Source organism: Cervus canadensis, chromosome 28 (genome assembly GCF_019320065.1).
Source record: "Cervus canadensis isolate Bull #8, Minnesota chromosome 28, ASM1932006v1, whole genome shotgun sequence".
NCBI lineage: Eukaryota > Metazoa > Chordata > Mammalia > Artiodactyla > Cervidae > Cervus > Cervus canadensis.
Genome location: NC_057413.1, coordinates 24,882,445 through 24,900,558, shown reverse-complemented (window position 1 = coordinate 24,900,558; position 18,114 = coordinate 24,882,445). Strand labels below are relative to the sequence as shown.

The window sequence follows — 18,114 nt, the reverse complement described above, 5'->3', positions numbered from 1 at the left end:
GTTTTTTTTCAAGTACATGTGATATAAGGGCCATGAGGCCAGGGATCTTTACTCACTAGTAAGATAATTCTTAAAATTATTAACCATGGTAACCACAAAGAAGAGGATAGGAAGTAAAGTCCAGAGGGACTGAAGATTCAGGAGAAATTGAAAGACCCTAAATGAGCCTGACACACTGGAGTAGCTGAGCAAGCAAGTACAGGACTTTACATTTCTGTTTCATCTTAATATTCAACTGTGGAAGTCATCTGCTACCATCCTTAAAGGGAGGATGCTTGAGTTAGTACTGGATTCAGTCACAACAGACCAAAATACAACATACAAATGGTTTAAAGATATAAAATTTATTTCCTTTTTTCTTTAAAAAATTTTTTAAAATTTATTTCTTACTGGGAGTAATTCAGAAAGTGAGCATATAGTAATTTCATAAAGCTGTCAAAACTCTAGATTTCTTCTATTAATATCTTCTGTTCTGCCTGCATCATATTACATGACCAGAGGTGTTCTTAGAGATCCATCCATCATGCCACATTCTGGCCATCCAAATAGTTAGAGAAAAGAAGAAAATCACATAGTTTTCCTTTAAGAACTCATTCCAGATATCATACTGAATGTTGTTGTTTAGTTGACAAGTCGTGTCCAACTTTTTGGAACACCACAGACTACAGCACACCAGGCTTCCTTGTCCCTCACCATCTGCCAGAGTTTGCCCAAGTTCATGTCCATTGAATCAGTGATGCCATCCAACCACCTCATCCTCTGTCAACCTCATTACCTTCTGCCCTCAATTTTTCCCAGGATCAGGGTCTTTTCCAAAGAGTCATACAGGATAATTCATCTTAAAATGCACTGGTCATAATTTAGTCACATTCAGCAGGGGATGCCAGGAAATCTAATCTTTGTGCTAGGCTGTCATAGGTAGAGTGATAAGAAGAGGGACCTATAACTTAGAAGGAAGGGAGAAGTAATATGGGAGACAACCATTAGTCTGTGTGTCAGGGCTTCAACTTAGAATAAATCAGTAAAGGAGGAAGAAAAGTATAAGTTTGTGTCTAGCGGGGAGAATTGTAATCATCGTGGAAGGTTAGGCATATGAATTGCAGCATCATTGTGTTCTAGTCCATCTGTACAGTGATCAGAGGACCTGAGTCAGAGGACCAAAGTCGAAAAAGTGGTCTTAGGACACCATAAAATTTTTGTTTGGAAAATGTGAATATGTGGGATTCATCTGTCATGTTATAGAAAGATACATCTCCAGCCTCATAATCAAGGAACACTCCCACCCTACAGGGTTTTTCTTTTAGAGTAAGAGAAGTTTCTGGGGATGTGAGGCCCCAGTACTCCCCATCATAGAGCCTAATGGCCCAGAAACCATTCTGTGGTGACATTGTGACCCTCCCGTTCCTTGCTACATTATTCCTACAAACTCCCAGGTCCCAGGAATGTGTGTTCTGAACCTCCACCTCCCAGAAGTATCTCCCTGAGCTGACATGCAGCTGACCAAGCACACAGGGAAGGGAGACAAATCTCTGTAAGCAGCTCGGAAGTTCCTGAGATGGTTCTTGCCAGGTAACTCTTCTCCCCTCTTCTGACAGGAAGAGGGCAGGATGGGCAGTGGCTGCATCCAGAGTCAGATTTACTGCAAAGACAAGAGATTATCAGGTTTCTGGCAGGGTCTCAGTAGGCTTAGGCCAGAGTCTCCCTTCTATGAGGGCTCCTGTGGCCCTGGCAAGATCCAGTTCACCTTCCCACTGCACTCCCACCCCCCATCTTCCCTGGGACTACCCCCACAAGGAGCTGGGTCTGTCTTGAATCATTACAGACTCACCAGTCTGGAACTCTTCTTTCCTCCAGTCTGCAAAAAGCAAATGAACATAAGTATCCACCATCTGACAGACAGAGCTTCCTGTCTGCCCAGAATACTATGGTAATAAACTTAATTGAAGAATAACAGCAACCAAAAAAGATAAGAAAAACCAACCTCTTTTCATATACTTGAACCTCTTTTTACAAGATGTTAAATTGTGTATGACTTGAAGACCTGTGCCAACACTATGCTCTCCTCATTCAAAATTCATATAGGAAAAATATTTGTTATCTATTTAGGATGTCTGAAAGGAAATACAGGATATGATGGATGTGAAATAACTTATTGTTCACTTTAGATTCTTCAGATTTTAGTAGATTATAACCATTCTACCTTCACTCAAAACACAATGTTATATGCAACTAAAAATAATAAAACTATTAAAATATAATGTTCTAAACCCATTATTTGTTAGAATAATGAGTAATCTACTGAATTCATGGAATAAAGCCTTGGAGTTTCCTTAATTTTCAGCAAAGCATTTTGCACACAGTAGGTATTCATTTAAAATATCTTTGATAATAGAATTTTCTTCATCAGAGTCCATGTTGCTCACCAGGATATACTGGTATTTCCCTCCATGCTGAAAAAGAACAAAATAGAAAAAACTTAACTTTTATTCTTGCATGTCTTCTTTCATTGTCTTTTTTGTTATATTAAAAGCAAATATAAGAAATATTTGTCTTTGTTCTATTTCTTCTACTGAATCCTTTGAAGTTTCTCTTTTTATCCTATATCCTCATATTCCAATTCTTAAACATGGTGATAAAATTATCAGGTGAAGGATAGATAGAAATAGAGAAAAAACAATGCTGGCAGGGATAGAAGCATGAAGGAAGGAGCATAGACGGAAGGAAGGAACAAACAAATGAAAGGGGGTACGAAGAATTACATGCTGAGTCATCATTCGTTGCTTCACTTCAGAGAGAATTTATTGAAAGCATTGATATTTATAAAGATAATGCTTTCAGTGCTGTTTTGCTTACACTAAGCATTTTTTAAAAATATATTTTTGCATTCTATCCCACTAGGGTAAGGGCAGAACCTAAGAAAAGCAGAACAGTAAAGGTGTCTGAGAGATAATCATTACTCACCAGACTTGAATTGAGCCTTCTTCCTCTCTGAAAGAAAATACAAAATCATGCATGTATATATAAACAGATGTTCTTAACATCATAAAGAAGATGCAAGTAACGCCATACATCTCTCAATATTTGTGTCAGAAACTTGCTAAGTAATGTCCATTTCAAAAGCAAAGAATGTGTAAGGTTCATTCCATCTGGAAACTTCACTATAATTTGAAGAATATAATCAGATATGAAGGACATGAAGATTTAATAATTCTTGTAGTGAGATACTAAAAATAATGTAGAATTACTTTAGAAGATAGCCATAGAATTTACATATAAATTATCAATGAAGTTTGTTTGAGTGACTGAAAAATGTATGTTCAAGACCCTGAAGGAAGAGAAATTTGTTGAATTAGCTAGTAAATAGTTAAAATAAAAATGAATAAACAGTAATAATTTTCCTTGGATAGAAAAATGATGCAAATTCATGTAAAAATATTTATATACTTTAGATCACTGGAGATTATGGTCAAGCAAAGTGTATCAAGATTACCTGATATTAGTATATGCAAAGTGTTTGAAAGGTCAACAAAGGAAGAATTTATTCTGCAGCTTTGGAGTCTGAACGCTATTCTTAATTTGAAAGAATGTAATATATAAAAAATGGGGACTCCATCTCAGAGCACATGAGAAAAAACTGAAGTTAAAATAAGCTTTCTATTGAATGGAAATCACCACATTCTTTTTTGCCTAATCCCTTTGATCTTACCAAATTTTTTTTTTTTTTCACCAACCTTATAATGAAGTCATGGTAATCACCAGGAAGATAAAATAAAAAGGAAAGAATAAAAGCTCAGTTCAGTTCATTTCAGTAGCTTAGTCATGTCCGACTCTTTGCTACTCCATGAATTGCAGCATGCCAGGCCTCCCTGTCGATCACCATCTCCTAGAGTCCACCCAAAGCCATGTCCATCCAGTCGGTGATGCCATCCAGCCATCTCATCCTCTGTCATCCCCTTCTCCTCCTGCCCCCAACCCTTCCAAGCATTAGGATCTTTTCCAGTGAGTCAGCTCTTCATATGTGGCCGAAGTATTGGAGTTTCAGCTTCAACATCAGTCCTTCCAATGAATACCCAGAACTGATCTCCTATAGGATGGACTGGTTGGATCTCCTTGCAGTCCAAGGGACTCTCAAGAGTCTTCTCCAACACCACAGTTCAAAGCATCAATTCTTCGGCAGTCAGCTTTCTTCACAGTCCAACACTCACATCCATACATGACCACTGGAAAAACCACAGCCTTGACTAGTCGGACGTTTGTTGGCAAAGTAATGTCTCTGCTTTTAAATATGCTATCCGGGTTGGTCATAAGTTTCCTTCAATGGTAATCACCAGGAAGATGAAATAAAAAGGAAAGAATAAAAGCTAGAGGAGGGAATTAAGATACTTAATATAGGACGAGTTCATGAAGACAAAAAGAACCTGGAAAAGGTAATACGAAATTCACAAGAAGGCAAAAGAAAGTGGCGGTATGTAAGTGGTGAATGTCACAAGAGGAAAAATATATCTACGAAATAAGTCTATTTTAAAAAGTAATAAAACTTACCAATTTCCTTCTTGAGTTGTTCTGAAACATATAATGGAAAAGCTCATGTAAATTTCAAGGAAAACCAATAAAGAATATAATATAAGAGGAAAAATATATCTAGGAAATAAATATTTTTAAAAAGTCATAAAACTTAGCATTTTCTTTTGCAAATTGTTCTGAGAAATATAATGGAAAAACTCGTGTCAATTTCAAGGAAAACCAATATAGAAAATAAAATAAGAGGAGAAATATATCTAGGAAAGAAATCTTTTAAAGAGTCACAAAACTTATCATTTTCTCTTGTGAGTTGTTCTGAGAAAATAATGGAAAAATCATGTCAATTTCAATGAATACCAGTATGCAAAATAAAATAAGAGGAAAAATATATCTAGGAAATAAATCTTTTTAAAAATATCATAACTTACCATTTTTTTTCTTGAGTTGTTCTGAAAAATATAATGGAAAACTCATGCAAATTTCAAGGAAAAACAAAACAGAATTTAAAATATGAGGAAAAATATAGCTAGCAAATAAATATTTTAAAAAGAGTCATAAATTTACCATTTCCTTTTGTGAATTGTTCTGAAAAATATAATGGAAAAATGCATGTCAATTTCAAGGAAAACCAATATTGAAAATAAAATAAGAGGAGAAATATATCTAGGAATTAAATCTTTTTAAAAATGTCATAAAATTCACCATTTTCCATCAAGAGTTGTTCTCAAACATATAATGAAAAACTCATGTCAATTTCAAGGAAAACTAATACAGGAGAAAAAAAGAGAAAAATATATCTAGGAAATAAATCGTTTTAAAAATGTCATAAAACATACCATTTTCTTTTGTGAGTTGTTCTGAAACATATAATGGAGAAACTCATGTCAATGTCAAGGAGAACCAATACAGAATATAAAATAAGAGGAAAAATATATCTAGGAAATTAATCTTTTAAAAAAAGTCACAGAACTTACCATTGTCTTTTGTAATTCGTTCTGAAAAATATAATGGAAAAACCAATGTCAATTTCAAGGAAAACCAATATAGAAAATAAAACGAGGAGAAATATATCTAGCAAATAAATCTTTTTAAAAAAGTCGTAAGACTTACCATTTTCTTTCTTGAGTTGTTCTGCAAAATATAATGGAACAACTCATGTCAATTTCAAGGAAAACTAAGTTAGAAAATAAAATAGGAGGAAAAATACACCTAGGATAAAGATCGTATTAAAAAAGTCACAACTCTTACCAATTTTCTTCTTGAGTTGTTCTGAAACATATAATGGAGAAACTCATGTCAATTTCAAGGAAAACCAATACAGAATATAAAATAAGAGGAAAAGTATATCTAGGAAATAAATCTTTTAAAGAGTCATAAAACAGCATTTTCGCCTGTGAGTTGTTCTGAGAAAATAATGGAAAAATCATGTCAATTTCAATGAACACTTATATACAAAAAAAATAAGAGGAGAAATATATCTAGAAAATAAATCTTTTGAAAAATGTCATAAAACTTACCAATTTCCTTCTTGAGTTGTTCTGAAACATATAATGGAGAAACTCATGTCAATTTCAAGGAAAACCAATATAGAAAATAAAATAAGAGGAGAAATATACCTAGGAAATTAATCTTTTAAAGAGTCATAAAACTTACCATTTTCTCCTGTGAGTTGTTCTGAGAAAATAATGGAAAAATCATGTCAATTTCAATGAACACTTATATACAAAAAAATAAGAGGAGAAATATATCTAGGAAATAAATCTTTTTGAAAAAGTCATAAAACTTACCATTTTCTTTTGTGCGTTGTTCTGAAAAATATAATGGAACAACTCATGTCAATATCAAGGAAAATTAATATAGAAAATAAAATAGGAGGAAAAATACACCTAGGATAAAGATCGTATTAAAAGAGTCACAATACTTACCAATTTCCTTCTTGAGTTGTTCTGAAACATATAATGGAGGAACTCATGTCAATTTCAAGGAAAACCAATACAGAATATAAAATAAGAGGAAAAAAATATATAGGAAATAAATCTTGTAAAAAAAGTCATAAAACTTACCATTGTCTTTTGTGAATTGTTCTGGAAAATATAATGGAAAAACCAATGTCAATTTCAAGGAAAACCAATATAGAAAATAAAACAAGGAGAAATATATCTAGGAAATAAATCTTTTTGAAAAAGTCATAAAACTTACCACGTTCTCTCCTGAGTTGTTCTGTGAAATATAATAGAAAAACTCATATGTCAATTTCAAGGAAAACCAATATAGAAAATAAAATAAGAGGAGAAATATACCTAGGAAATTAATCTTTTAAAGAGTCATAAAACTTACCATTTTCTCCTGTGAGTTGTTCTGAGAAAATAATGGAAAAATCATGTCAATTTCAATGAACACTTATATACAAAGTAAAATAAGAGGAGAAATATATCTAGGAAATAAATCTTTTTGAAAAAGCCGTAAAACTTACCTTTTTCTTTCGTGCGTTGTTCTGAAAAATATAATGGAACAACTCATGTCAATTTCAGGGAAAATTAATATAGAAAATAAAATAGGAGGAAAAATACACCTAGGATAAAGATCGTATTAAAAGAGTCACAAAACTTACCAATTTCCTTCTTGAGTTGTTCTGAAACATATAATGGAGAAACTCATGTCAATTTCAAGGAAAACCAATACAGAATATAAAATAAGAGGAAAAGTATATCTAAGAAATAAATCTTTTAAAAAGAGTCACAAAACTTAACTATTTTCTTTTGTGAATTGTTCTGAGAAATATAATGGAAAAACCAATGTCAATTTCAAGGAAAACCAATATAGAAAATAAAATAAGAGGAGAAATATACCTAGGAAATTAATCTTTTAAAGAGTCATAAAACTTACCATTTTCTCCTGTGAGTTGTTCTGAGAAAATAATGGAAAAATCATGTCAATTTCAATGAACACTTATATACAAAAAAAATAAGAGGAGAAATATATCTAGGAAATAAATCTTTTTGAAAAAGTCATAAAACTTACCATTTTCTTTCGTGCGTTGTTCTGAAAAATATAATGGAACAACTCATGTCAATTTCAAGGAAAACTATTATAGAAGATAAAATAGGAGGAAAAATACACCTAGGATAAAGATTGTATTAAAAAAGTCACAACTCTTACCAATTTCCTTCTTGAGTTGTTCTGAAACATAATGGAGAAACTCATGTCAATTTCAAGGGAAACCAAGACAGAATATAAAATAAGAGGAAAAGTATATCTAAGAAATAAATCTTTTAAAAAGAGTCACAAAACTTATCATTTTCTTTTGTGAATTGTTCTGAGAAATATAATGGAGAAACTCATGTCAATTTCAAGGAAAACCAATACAGAATATAAAATAAGAGGAAAAGTATACCTAAGAAATAAATCTTTTAAAAAGTGTCACAAAAGTTACCATTTTCTTTTGTGAATTGTTCTGAGAAATATAATGGAGAAACTCATGTCAATTTCAAGGAAAACCAATACAGAATGTAAAATAAGAGGAAAAGTATACCTAAGAAATAAATCTTTTAAAAAGAGTCACAAAAGTTACCATTTTCTTTTGTGAATTGTTCTGAGAAATATAATAGAAAAACTCATATGTCAATTTCAAGGAAAACCAATATAGAAAATAAAATAAGAGGAGAAATATACCTAGGAAATTAATCTTTTAAAGAGTCATAAAACTTACCATTTTCTCCTGTGAGTTGTTCTGAGAAAATAATGGAAAAATCATGTCAATTTCAATGAACACTTATATACAAAAAAATAAGAGGAGAAATATATCTAGGAAATAAATCTTTTCGAAAAAGTCATAAAACTTACCATTTTCTTTCGTGCGTTGTTCTGAAAAATATAATGGAACAACTCATGTCAATTTCAGGGAAAATTAATATAGAAAATAAAATAGGAGGAAAAATACACCTAGGATAAAGATCGTATTAAAAGAGTCACAATACTTACCAATTTCCTTCTTGAGTTGTTCTGAAACATATAATGGAGGAACTCATGTCAATTTCAAGGAAAACCAATACAGAATATAAAATAAGAGGAAAAAAATATATAGGAAATAAATCTTGTAAAAAAAGTCATAAAACTTACCATTGTCTTTTGTGAATTGTTCTGGAAAATATAATGGAAAAACCAATGTCAATTTCAAGGAAAACCAATATAGAAAATAAAACAAGGAGAAATATATCTAGGAAATAAATCTTTTTGAAAAAGTCATAAAACTTACCACGTTCTCTCCTGAGTTGTTCTGTGAAATATAATAGAAAAACTCATATGTCAATTTCAAGGAAAACCAATATAGAAAATAAAATAAGAGGAGAAATATACCTAGGAAATTAATCTTTTAAAGAGTCATAAAACTTACCATTTTCTCCTGTGAGTTGTTCCGAGAAAATAATGGAAAAATCATGTCAATTTCAATGAACACTTATATACAGAAAAATAAGAGGAGAAATATATCTAGGAAATAAATCTTTTTGAAAATGTCATAAAACTTACCATTTTCTTTCGTGCGTTGTTCTGAAAAATATAATGGAACAACTCATGTCAATTTCAAGGAAAATTAATATAGAAAATAAAATAGGAGGAAAAATACACCTAGGATAAAGATCGTATTAAAAGAGTCACAATACTTACCAATTTCCTTCTTGAGTTGTTCTGAAACATATAATGGAGGAACTCATGTCAATTTCAAGGAAAACCAATACAGAATATAAAATAAGAGGAAAAAAATATATAGGAAATAAATCTTGTAAAAAAAGTCATAAAACTTACCATTGTCTTTTGTGAATTGTTCTGGAAAATATAATGGAAAAACCAATGTCAATTTCAAGGAAAACCAATATAGAAAATAAAACAAGGAGAAATATATCTAGGAAATAAATCTTTTTGAAAAAGTCATAAAACTTACCACGTTCTCTCCTGAGTTGTTCTGTGAAATATAATAGAAAAACTCATATGTCAATTTCAAGGAAAACCAATATAGAAAATAAAATAAGAGGAGAAATATACCTAGGAAATTAATCTTTTAAAGAGTCATAAAACTTACCATTTTCTCCTGTGAGTTGTTCTGAGAAAATAATGGAAAAATCATGTCAATTTCAGTGAACACTTATATACAAAGTAAAATGAGAGGAGAAATATATCTAGGAAATAAATCTTTTTGAAAAAGCCGTAAAACTTGCCGTTTTCTTTCGTGCGTTGTTCTGAAAAATATAATGGAACAACTCATGTCAATTTCAAGGAAAATTAATATAGAAAATAAAATAGGAGGAAAAATACACCTAGGATAAAGATCGTATTAAAAGAGTCACAATACTTACCAATTTCCTTCTTGAGTTGTTCTGAAACATATAATGGAGGAACTCATGTCAATTTCAAGGAAAACCAATACAGAATATAAAATAAGAGGAAAAAAATATATAGGAAATAAATCTTGTAAAAAAAGTCATAAAACTTACCATTGTCTTTTGTGAATTGTTCTGGAAAATATAATGGAAAAACCAATGTCAATTTCAAGGAAAACCAATATAGAAAATAAAACAAGGAGAAATATATCTAGGAAATAAATCTTTTTGAAAAAGTCATAAAACTTACCACGTTCTCTCCTGAGTTGTTCTGTGAAATATAATAGAAAAACTCATATGTCAATTTCAAGGAAAACCAATATAGAAAATAAAATAAGAGGAGAAATATACCTAGGAAATTAATCTTTTAAAGAGTCATAAAACTTACCATTTTCTCCTGTGAGTTGTTCTGAGAAAATAATGGAAAAATCATGTCAATTTCAATGAACACTTATATACAAAGTAAAATAAGAGGAGAAATATATCTAGGAAATAAATCTTTTTGAAAAAGCCGTAAAACTTACCTTTTTCTTTCGTGCGTTGTTCTGAAAAATATAATGGAACAACTCATGTCAATTTCAGGGAAAATTAATATAGAAAATAAAATAGGAGGAAAAATACACCTAGGATAAAGATCGTATTAAAAGAGTCACAAAACTTACCAATTTCCTTCTTGAGTTGTTCTGAAACATATAATGGAGAAACTCATGTCAATTTCAAGGAAAACCAATACAGAATATAAAATAAGAGGAAAAGTATATCTAAGAAATAAATCTTTTAAAAAGAGTCACAAAACTTAACTATTTTCTTTTGTGAATTGTTCTGAGAAATATAATGGAAAAACCAATGTCAATTTCAAGGAAAACCAATATAGAAAATAAAATAAGAGGAGAAATATACCTAGGAAATTAATCTTTTAAAGAGTCATAAAACTTACCATTTTCTCCTGTGAGTTGTTCTGAGAAAATAATGGAAAAATCATGTCAATTTCAATGAACACTTATATACAAAAAAAATAAGAGGAGAAATATATCTAGGAAATAAATCTTTTTGAAAAAGTCATAAAACTTACCATTTTCTTTCGTGCGTTGTTCTGAAAAATATAATGGAACAACTCATGTCAATTTCAAGGAAAACTATTATAGAAGATAAAATAGGAGGAAAAATACACCTAGGATAAAGATTGTATTAAAAAAGTCACAACTCTTACCAATTTCCTTCTTGAGTTGTTCTGAAACATAATGGAGAAACTCATGTCAATTTCAAGGGAAACCAAGACAGAATATAAAATAAGAGGAAAAGTATATCTAAGAAATAAATCTTTTAAAAAGAGTCACAAAACTTATCATTTTCTTTTGTGAATTGTTCTGAGAAATATAATGGAGAAACTCATGTCAATTTCAAGGAAAACCAATACAGAATATAAAATAAGAGGAAAAGTATACCTAAGAAATAAATCTTTTAAAAAGTGTCACAAAAGTTACCATTTTCTTTTGTGAATTGTTCTGAGAAATATAATGGAGAAACTCATGTCAATTTCAAGGAAAACCAATACAGAATGTAAAATAAGAGGAAAAGTATACCTAAGAAATAAATCTTTTAAAAAGAGTCACAAAAGTTACCATTTTCTTTTGTGAATTGTTCTGAGAAATATAATAGAAAAACTCATATGTCAATTTCAAGGAAAACCAATATAGAAAATAAAATAAGAGGAGAAATATACCTAGGAAATTAATCTTTTAAAGAGTCATAAAACTTACCATTTTCTCCTGTGAGTTGTTCTGAGAAAATAATGGAAAAATCATGTCAATTTCAATGAACACTTATATACAAAAAAATAAGAGGAGAAATATATCTAGGAAATAAATCTTTTCGAAAAAGTCATAAAACTTACCATTTTCTTTCGTGCGTTGTTCTGAAAAATATAATGGAACAACTCATGTCAATTTCAGGGAAAATTAATATAGAAAATAAAATAGGAGGAAAAATACACCTAGGATAAAGATCGTATTAAAAGAGTCACAATACTTACCAATTTCCTTCTTGAGTTGTTCTGAAACATATAATGGAGGAACTCATGTCAATTTCAAGGAAAACCAATACAGAATATAAAATAAGAGGAAAAAAATATATAGGAAATAAATCTTGTAAAAAAAGTCATAAAACTTACCATTGTCTTTTGTGAATTGTTCTGGAAAATATAATGGAAAAACCAATGTCAATTTCAAGGAAAACCAATATAGAAAATAAAACAAGGAGAAATATATCTAGGAAATAAATCTTTTTGAAAAAGTCATAAAACTTACCACGTTCTCTCCTGAGTTGTTCTGTGAAATATAATAGAAAAACTCATATGTCAATTTCAAGGAAAACCAATATAGAAAATAAAATAAGAGGAGAAATATACCTAGGAAATTAATCTTTTAAAGAGTCATAAAACTTACCATTTTCTCCTGTGAGTTGTTCCGAGAAAATAATGGAAAAATCATGTCAATTTCAATGAACACTTATATACAGAAAAATAAGAGGAGAAATATATCTAGGAAATAAATCTTTTTGAAAATGTCATAAAACTTACCATTTTCTTTCGTGCGTTGTTCTGAAAAATATAATGGAACAACTCATGTCAATTTCAAGGAAAATTAATATAGAAAATAAAATAGGAGGAAAAATACACCTAGGATAAAGATCGTATTAAAAGAGTCACAAAACTTACCAATTTCCTTCTTGAGTTGTTCTGAAACATATAATGGAGGAACTCATGTCAATTTCAAGGAAAACCAATACAGAATATAAAATAAGAGGAAAAAAATATATAGGAAATAAATCTTGTAAAAAAAGTCATAAAACTTACCATTGTCTTTTGTGAATTGTTCTGGAAAATATAATGGAAAAACCAATGTCAATTTCAAGGAAAACCAATATAGAAAATAAAACAAGGAGAAATATATCTAGGAAATAAATCTTTTTGAAAAAGTCATAAAACTTACCACGTTCTCTCCTGAGTTGTTCTGTGAAATATAATAGAAAAACTCATATGTCAATTTCAAGGAAAACCAATATAGAAAATAAAATAAGAGGAGAAATATACCTAGGAAATTAATCTTTTAAAGAGTCATAAAACTTACCATTTTCTCCTGTGAGTTGTTCTGAGAAAATAATGGAAAAATCATGTCAATTTCAGTGAACACTTATATACAAAGTAAAATGAGAGGAGAAATATATCTAGGAAATAAATCTTTTTGAAAAAGCCGTAAAACTTGCCGTTTTCTTTCGTGCGTTGTTTTGAAAAATATAATGGAACAACTCATGTCAATTTCAAGGAAAATTAATATAGAAAATAAAATAGGAGGAAAAATACACCTAGGATAAAGATCGTATTAAAAAAGTCACAATACTTACCAATTTCCTTCTTGAGTTGTTCTGAAACATATAATGGAGAAACTCATGTCAATTTCAAGGGAAACCAAGACAGAATATAAAATAAGAGGAAAAGTATATCTAAGAAATAAATCTTTTAAAAAAAGTCATAAAACTTACCATTGTCTTTTGTGAATTGTTCTGGAAAATATAATGGAAAAACCAATGTCAATTTCAAGGAAAACCAATATAGAAAATAAAACAAGGAGAAATATATCTAGGAAATAAATCTTTTTGAAAAAGTCATAAAACTTACCACGTTCTCTCCTGAGTTGTTCTGTGAAATATAATAGAAAAACTCATATGTCAATTTCAAGGAAAACCAATATAGAAAATAAAATAAGAGGAGAAATATACCTAGGAAATTAATCTTTTAAAGAGTCATAAAACTTACCATTTTCTCCTGTGAGTTGTTCCGAGAAAATAATGGAAAAATCATGTCAATTTCAATGAACACTTATATACAGAAAAATAAGAGGAGAAATATATCTAGGAAATAAATCTTTTTGAAAATGTCATAAAACTTACCATTTTCTTTCGTGCGTTGTTCTGAAAAATATAATGGAACAACTCATGTCAATTTCAAGGAAAATTAATATAGAAAATAAAATAGGAGGAAAAATACACCTAGGATAAAGATCGTATTAAAAGAGTCACAAAACTTACCAATTTCCTTCTTGAGTTGTTCTGAAACATATAATGGAGGAACTCATGTCAATTTCAAGGAAAACCAATACAGAATATAAAATAAGAGGAAAAAAATATATAGGAAATAAATCTTGTAAAAAAAGTCATAAAACTTACCATTGTCTTTTGTGAATTGTTCTGGAAAATATAATGGAAAAACCAATGTCAATTTCAAGGAAAACCAATATAGAAAATAAAACAAGGAGAAATATATCTAGGAAATAAATCTTTTTGAAAAAGTCATAAAACTTACCACGTTCTCTCCTGAGTTGTTCTGTGAAATATAATAGAAAAACTCATATGTCAATTTCAAGGAAAACCAATATAGAAAATAAAATAAGAGGAGAAATATACCTAGGAAATTAATCTTTTAAAGAGTCATAAAACTTACCATTTTCTCCTGTGAGTTGTTCTGAGAAAATAATGGAAAAATCATGTCAATTTCAGTGAACACTTATATACAAAGTAAAATGAGAGGAGAAATATATCTAGGAAATAAATCTTTTTGAAAAAGCCGTAAAACTTGCCGTTTTCTTTCGTGCGTTGTTTTGAAAAATATAATGGAACAACTCATGTCAATTTCAAGGAAAATTAATATAGAAAATAAAATAGGAGGAAAAATACACCTAGGATAAAGATCGTATTAAAAAAGTCACAATACTTACCAATTTCCTTCTTGAGTTGTTCTGAAACATATAATGGAGAAACTCATGTCAATTTCAAGGGAAACCAAGACAGAATATAAAATAAGAGGAAAAGTATATCTAAGAAATAAATCTTTTAAAAAGAGTCACAAAACTTAACCATTTTCTTTTGTGAATTGTTCTGAGAAATATAATGGTAAAGTGCATGTCAATTTCAAGGAAAACCAATACAGAAAATAAAATAAGAGGAGAAATATATCTAGGAAATAAATCTTTTTTAAAAAGTCAAAAAACTTACCATATTCCGTCTTGAGTTTTTCTGAAACAAATAATGGAAAAAGTCATGTAAAGTTCAAGGAAAACCAACACAGACTATAAAATAAGAGAAAAAATATCTAGGAAATAAATCTTTTAAAAAAGTCACGAAATGTACCATTTCCCTTGGTGCATTGTTCTGAAAAATATAATGGAAAAACTCATGTCAATTTCACGGAAAACCAATATGGAAAATAAAATAAGAGGAGAAATATATCTAGGAAATAAATCTTTTAAAGAGCCACAAAACTTACCATTGTCTTTTGTGAATTGTTCTGAAAAGTATGGAAAAACCAATGTCAATTTCAAGGAAAACCAATAAAGAAATAAAATCATAGGAGAAATATATCTAGGAAATAAATCTTTTGAAAAATGCCATAAAACTTACCATTTTGTTTCTTGGGTTCTTCTGAAAAATATAACGGAAAATCTTGTGTAAAGTTCAAGGAAAACAAAAGAGAATTTAAAATACGAGGAAAAATATATCTAGGAAATAAATCTTTTAAAAAGAATCATAAATTTACCATTTTCTTTTGTGAATTGTTCTGAAAAATATAATGGAAAAATGCATGTCAATTTCAAGGAAAACCAATATTGAAAATAAAATAAGAGGAGAAATATATCTAGGAAAGAAATCTTTTAAAAAGAGTCATAAAATTACCATTTTCTCTCATGGGTTGTGCTGAAAAATATAATGGAAAAACTCACATCAATTTCAAGGAAAACCAATATGGGATACAAAATAAGCAGAAAAAATTAATCTAAGAAGTAAATCTTTTTTAAAAAGTCATAAAACTTACCATTGTCTCTCCTGAGTTGTCCTGAAAAAATAATAGAAAAATCATGTCAATTTCAAGGAAAACTAATAAAGAGAATAAAATAAGAGCAAAAATATATCTAGGAAGTAAATCTTTATAAAAAAATCATAAAACTTACCATATTCTTTTGTGAATTGTTCTGAAATTATAATGGAAAAACTCATGTAAATTTCAAAGAAAACCGATACAGAGTATAAAATAAGAGCAAAAATATAGCTAGGAAATAAATCTTTTAAAAAAATTCATAAAACTTACCTTTTTCTTTTGTGAATTGTTCTGAGAAATGTAATGGAAAATCTCATGTCAATTTCAAGGAAAACCAATACAGAAAATAAAATAAAAGGAAAAATATATCTAGGAAATAAATCTTTTTTAAAAAAGTGATAAAACTTACCATGTTCCTTCTTGAGTTGTTCTGAAAAATATAATGGAAAAACTCATGTAAATTGCAAGGAAAAACAATATAATTTATGAAAGTGAAATTAAAATTCCCCTGATCAGTGAATAGATAAGATATATGTAATTAGAAAAAACCAAAGAAACAAAAAGTCCTGAAAAATACCAAGGACACAATATTTTTATCTTGGGAAGAATGGAAGATTTGTTCTTGCAGAGAAAAAAATCTTACCTGATATTTTGGTATGCAATGAATATTGCTCACCATGAAGCCATCAGAACCCGAGAGGAGATTCAGAATGGAGAAAAACAGTATACTGGCCCAGTATTTATGATGCATATCAAAGGAATAATTTCAGTGAGCCCAGACACTTGTATCTTACCAGACATAGAAAGGCATTAACATCATGAACTTGAGATGCCTGTTTTGTTTCTTTTTTTAAATTATTCTCAGAGGTAATCTTGATGTGTTCCTACTACAGTTCACCCCAGTAAAAACTCCAAGATATCTTGAATCCTTTCTTACCTCTCTGGAAGAGTTCCTCCGAACTCTCTGAGATCCTGTCTCCCAGGTTGTAGTCCTGAGTAGGGTCCCCAGATAAAACATAGCTTGAAACTTTTAGCTTGTGCATTTGTTTTTCAGTAAAAAATTTTGGTTTGGTGACCAACAAAGGAACCAAAAACATACTTCTACCCTTCACCTGAACTCCATGACATCTCAAAACTTATTATTGGACACTTCATTGCACTCCAGAGAGAAGAAACCCAGGTCCACCCACCAGAACACCGACACAACTTCCCTAACCAGAAAACCTTCACAAGTCACCTGTCCAATTCCACCCACAGCAGGGAACCTCCACAACAAAGAAAAACCACCAACTGCCAGGAAGGCCACACCAAACACAGCAATATAAACAAGATGAAAAGGCAGAGAAATACCCAGCAGGTAAAGGAACAGGATACATGCCCACCAAACCAAACAAAAGAGGAAGAGATAGGGAATCTACCTGATAAAGAATTTCAAATACTGATAGCGAAAATGATCCAAAATCTTGAAAGGTAATTGGAGTTACAGATATATAGCCTGGAGACAAGGATTGAGAAGATGCAGGAAAGGTTTAACAAAAACCAAGGTGAAATAAAAAAGAGTCAATATATAATGAATAATACAATAAATGAGATAAAAAATGCTCTGGAGGGAACCAACAGTAGAATAATGGAGGCAGAAGATAGGATAAGGAGGTAGAAGATAGAATGGTAGAAATAAATGAAACAGAGAGGGAAAAAGAAAAAAGAATTAAAAGAAATGAGGACCACCTCAGAGACCTCTGGGACAATGTTAAATGCCCCAACATTACAATCATAGGAGTCCTAGTAGAGGACAAAGAGACCATGAGAAAATATTTGAGGAGATAATAGTTGAAAGCTTCCCTAAAATGGGGAAGGAAATAATCACCCAAGTCCAAGAAACCCAGAGAGTCCCAAACAGGATAAACCCAAGGTGAAACACCCCAAGATACATATTAATCAAATTCACAAAGATCAAACACAAAGAGCAAACATTAAAAGCAGCAAGGGAGAAACAACAAATAACACACAAGGGGATGCCCATGAGGATAATAGCTGATGTTTCAACAGAAACTCTTCAGGCCAGAAACGAATGGCAGGACATACTTAAAGTGATGAAGGAAAATAACCTACAGCATAGATTACTGTACCCAGCAAGGATCACATTCAAATATGGAGGAGAAATCAAAAGCTTTACAGACAGGCGAAAGCTGAGAGAATTCAGCACCACGAAACCAGCTATCCAACAGATCCTAAAGGATCTTCTCTAGACAGGAAACACAGAAAGGGTGTATAAACTCAAACCCAAAACAATAAAGAAAATGGCAACAGGATCATACTGATCAATAATTACCTTAAATGTAAATGGGC

The 18,114-nt window shown here is 30.4% G+C and overlaps 1 protein-coding gene across 1 annotated transcript; it reads right to left on the bottom strand.

The window, feature by feature from the left end:
* Positions 1-731: 731 nt before the first annotated feature.
* LOC122429256 (butyrophilin subfamily 1 member A1-like) lies at positions 732-16,862 on the bottom strand. Its single transcript, XM_043449489.1, has 14 exons — positions 16,703-16,862; positions 16,175-16,195; positions 15,763-15,783; positions 15,351-15,371; positions 15,217-15,237; positions 14,946-14,966; positions 14,808-14,828; positions 14,669-14,689; positions 13,845-13,865; positions 13,299-13,319; positions 2,962-2,988; positions 2,424-2,450; positions 1,829-1,855; positions 732-1,639 (listed from the first exon to the last, which is right to left on the bottom strand). Exons 1-14 carry the CDS (start codon positions 16,860-16,862, stop codon positions 1,116-1,118), a joined length of 954 nt encoding a protein of 317 aa, XP_043305424.1. The 3' UTR covers positions 732-1,115.
* Positions 16,863-18,114: the final 1,252 nt, after the last annotated feature.

Bases quoted from the DNA above. Each gene is read 5' to 3' on its own strand.
- LOC122429256 (XM_043449489.1), bottom strand. From the start codon at position 16,862: ATGTTTTTGGTTCCTTTGTTGGTCACCAAACCAAAATTTTTTACTGAA. The intron at 14,690-14,807 runs GTTAAGTTTTGT...TATATGTTTCAG, and splicing joins ACAATTCACAAAAGAAAATG to AACAACTCAAGAAGGAAATT. The intron at 2,451-2,961 runs GTGAGTAATGAT...GTTCTTTTTCAG, and splicing joins GAAGGCTCAATTCAAGTCTG to CATGGAGGGAAATACCAGTA.